General features: G+C 33.5%; 1 protein-coding gene across 2 annotated transcripts; it reads right to left on the bottom strand.

Moving 5' to 3' along the window:
- Nucleotides 1-328: 328 nt before the first annotated feature.
- LOC132047087 (uncharacterized) lies at nucleotides 329-3,479 on the bottom strand. 2 transcript variants are annotated; one of them, XM_059437994.1, is made up of 3 exons: nucleotides 2,374-3,479; nucleotides 1,831-2,328; nucleotides 329-896 (listed from the first exon to the last, which is right to left on the bottom strand). In XM_059437994.1, the coding sequence occupies exons 1-3, from the start codon at nucleotides 2,475-2,477 to the stop codon at nucleotides 335-337; spliced, it is 1,164 nt and encodes a 387-aa protein (XP_059293977.1). In that variant the 5' UTR covers nucleotides 2,478-3,479; the 3' UTR covers nucleotides 329-334. The 2 variants fall into 2 exon arrangements, with proteins under 2 accessions (XP_059293977.1, XP_059293968.1); XM_059437985.1 differs by having other exon boundaries at nucleotides 1,831-3,472.
- Nucleotides 3,480-3,958: the final 479 nt, after the last annotated feature.

Raw genomic sequence — 3,958 nt, forward strand, 5'->3', positions numbered from 1 at the left:
TTGGGAACATGAATGAGGAGAGAGATAGTTGCCTTTTTCTTTTTGTTTTTTAATTTCAATGTTGAAAAAACAAATTTCTTTGTATTTGTTTTTATATTTGGATTATGTGGAATTAAACGCCACATGTCTCTTTTTCATTGGCTTTTTTTTACCACATCAGCGAGAGTGAATTACACGCACCATTTGTGTGTTGTTGCATATTAATTTTGTGTTTAAATGGCACATTAACAGATGTCTTGAAGGGTTCATATGGTACAACCCTCAGTTGGGGGGTCTAAATGAAAAATTAGGACAAGTTCGAGGGTCTATCTATGACTTTGGCCTTTTCTATTTCCTACATAAAGTAAGTGATTTGTGGATCAGTCGATAAAAGACTAAACATAACAATTTCTTTTGGTTCCCCATTAAGAAGATAGTACTTCCTCAAAACACCTTCTTTCCTAAAACCAGCCTTCTCCAACACCCTCTGTGAACCTGGATTATCAACAGCCACCATAGCTTCAAGTCTCTCTAAGTGGGGCCACTCCGCAAATATGGCAGCTGCCACCATCTTCACTGCCTTGGTGGCGATCCCTTTGCCCCAATACTTTGATGCTAACTCGTATCCAATTTCCCCCCTGCACCTGTTACTTCCATGAAATGGTGACACAGAAACAGAACCAATTGGCTTGCCATTTAAGCAAATTGCTCGAAACCATGGATGTGGTATAACAATATCAGCAATGCATCTCATTGCGTCTTCTTTGGATGTGAAAGTGTCGCACGAACAGAACTTATTAACGTTTTCATCTGCAAACCATTCCATGAAATCATCAACATCGTTGAGGTCCAATAAACGGAGACTTATGTCTGAATAATCATCTGCAGCAGCATGTTCATGGCCACTCAACTTCAACCTGTCCTCAAATTTCATTAATTTTCTTGGTTTTATAGGATACAAATTACATATAGTTTTAGAGAAGTACTGAAACATGACCAAGCTGACCCTATATAAAATTCAACATGAAGAATAACCAATCCACCGGGAAAATACTTTGGTGGTCTAGTACACGGAGTCAACAAGGTCTTTTTATCCAATTTTTCTTGGAGAATTCATCATAAATACTATAAATTAATTAGGATGTTGTTTTCAGTTCAATATCTTTTACATTGCAATAATACCATGATGTTTGAAATGATTGAAAATTTGAAATTTTGTAAATACTAGCTTAAAAGTTCTTTAAAGAGTAGCTCAATGTTCAAAGAGTTCCATTCAAAATCTGAAGGCTACATCCGGAGGATATTTATTTGTGAGCCATTTTCTTTTATTTTCCTTCTTTTAAGTGAAAATCTATCTAGAGTACTTTACAGTAGCATCTTCATCATCTAGATGATTAGATGAGCTGAAAGACTGTGTGAACACTGAATGATACTAGAAAGCTAAGAAGCACAAGGACAAAGTAGCAATTTGCTTTGAACTTAAATGCAAGAAAAGCATTGATAGTGGACAATTGAATTTTCTTCAGCAAAATTTTTGATAATAGATAAATTGTTGTATTCCCTTGATATAAGGGAAACTAATAGTAGTATACTTCAGCGAAACCGCAAGGATGGCTGAAAATTTTGCTTTAGTTGGCAAGTTCAAATCACTAATGTGGCATCAAAAACTCACTCTACTACTATAACTTACAAATCCAATAACAGAGGAGATCATAGCAAGAACCACTTCTAAAATTGGACTCTCAAGAATACTTCTCAGGCTGTTCAAATTATTTTCTGATTCTGGTGACTTCTTTGTGGGACTGAAAAGTACAATTTAATTAAAGATTTACTAACTTACTAGTTACTTACATAAAGTAGGTAACTTGTTGATCAGTGGATAAAAGGCTAAACATAACAATATCTTTTGGTTTCCCTTTCAGAAGATAATACTTCCTCAATACACCTTCCTTTGTAAAACCAGACTTTTCCAACACCCTTTGTGATCCTGGATTATCAACATCCACCACAGCTTCGAGCCTCTCCAAGTGAGGCCACTCTACAAAGATGGCGGACGCCGCCATCTTCACCGCCTTCGTGGCTATCCCTTTGCCCCAATACTTTGATGCTAACACATATCCAAGTTCACCCCTGCACTTATCAGTTCCATGAAATGGTGATACAGAAATAGAACCAACTGGCTTGCCATTTAGGCAAATTGCTCTGAACCATGGATGTGGTATGGCAACATCAATAACATAATTCATGGCATCTTCTTTGGATTTAAAAGTGTCCCAAGAACAGAACTTGCTAACGTTGTCATCTCCAAACCATTCCATAAAATCATCGACATCTGTCAGGTCCAATAACCTGAGACTTATTATGTCTGGTTGATCATCTTCTTTGTCCAATAACCTGAGACTTATTATGTCTGGTTGATCATCTTCTTTGTTCTCTTCAATTTTCTTTGGCAATTCTTCATTAAGGTGAGTAAGATCAGAGGATGAATCAGATTCCATTGCTCAAAATGATTTTTTTTTTCTGGAGCAAAAAGGAACCAAGTTTTCTTGTTTCTAGAGGTTATAAGATTGTATAGTTCTAGATCAGTGACACACGGCCTATTTATATTATTACTCTTGGAATTAGTATGGAGGACTCAGCTAATTAAGAATCCTCATGGAAATTACTTTGGCCTAGAAACCGCATAAAATATTGTTTAAGTTGAAATGAGATTCTTTCACCTTTAATCAGAGAGGTCTAAGGAAAATTAAAAAATTCCTGATAGAAACACTTTCTCTATAATAAGCTCTACACGGTGAGAATTTAGATTAATTAGGCTAGTAAATTTCGAATAGCCTATAATTACAAAATTACAAAAATAAAATAAAACCGTGTGAAAGGAGTCATCTAGTTATTTACCTTTTCTATTACTTGGTGACCAAGGAATGGATCCATCACCGGTCATCTGCAGACGACAAAAGAGAACTTCACTTTCATCTATAGCCGCCCCACTGACTACTTTCCAACTTTTCTTGGAAAGTCCGTTATTAAGTACTAAAAAATATACTTTCTTCGTCCCATATTTTAATTGTTTACTTTTTTTTAAAAAAGTCAAATTAAATAAATTTTGATTAATATTTTGAGATATATTTTTTCATCATATTATATGAAAAAAATTGCATTTTATAGTACTTTTCGTGTAGTTTTTAAATATGTAAAATATAATTTTAAAATATTGAACTAATCTAATCCAATTTAGTTTTAAAAATTGGTCAAATTAACTCTTGAAAAATGAAACAGGACAACTAATATGCGACAGAGGGAGTATTACGGTAGGATGTTATTTCAGTTCAGTGTCTAATACATTCCAAAACATTTTCATGGACCATGACGCTTGAAATTGTTTAAAGATTACCTGAAAATTTCTCGTCTAAGAGCTTTTTCTCTCTCAGTTTTCCTTCTTTAAAGTGGTACTGGAAGTAACACAGAACTTCACATTACCATGTAGCCGAAAGTATAACAAAAAGTGCACACACCGACTTTCATTACCAAGTTAAACGAAGGGTTCTCTCCTTTTAGCTTGTAAGAAAATTTAAAAAGAAAAACAATATTTTGTTATATCTAGTCATATTCTACTCTAAAGCAATATTTTATTAAACCCATCCATACTCTGGTTCAGGTCCCTACAGACCATCCAGGTATGTTTGTAATTTTCCACATTATCACATGTGACATTGATATATAGTGCCTTCAGATATATATATATATATCACTCACTACGACTTATATATCCATATATACTTAGTATATATTACAAAGAAGATATATACTAATATATATATATATATATATATATATATATCTCTCTCAGGCCATTCAAGATTTCTGATAATATATATACTATTATATATGACTAAAATAAGCTATATATACAATTCACCAAAATAATACGTTTAATATATATACTATATATACTTATATACTATATATACTTAATATA

This window comes from Lycium ferocissimum, chromosome 1 (genome assembly GCF_029784015.1).
Source record: "Lycium ferocissimum isolate CSIRO_LF1 chromosome 1, AGI_CSIRO_Lferr_CH_V1, whole genome shotgun sequence".
NCBI lineage: Eukaryota > Viridiplantae > Streptophyta > Magnoliopsida > Solanales > Solanaceae > Lycium > Lycium ferocissimum.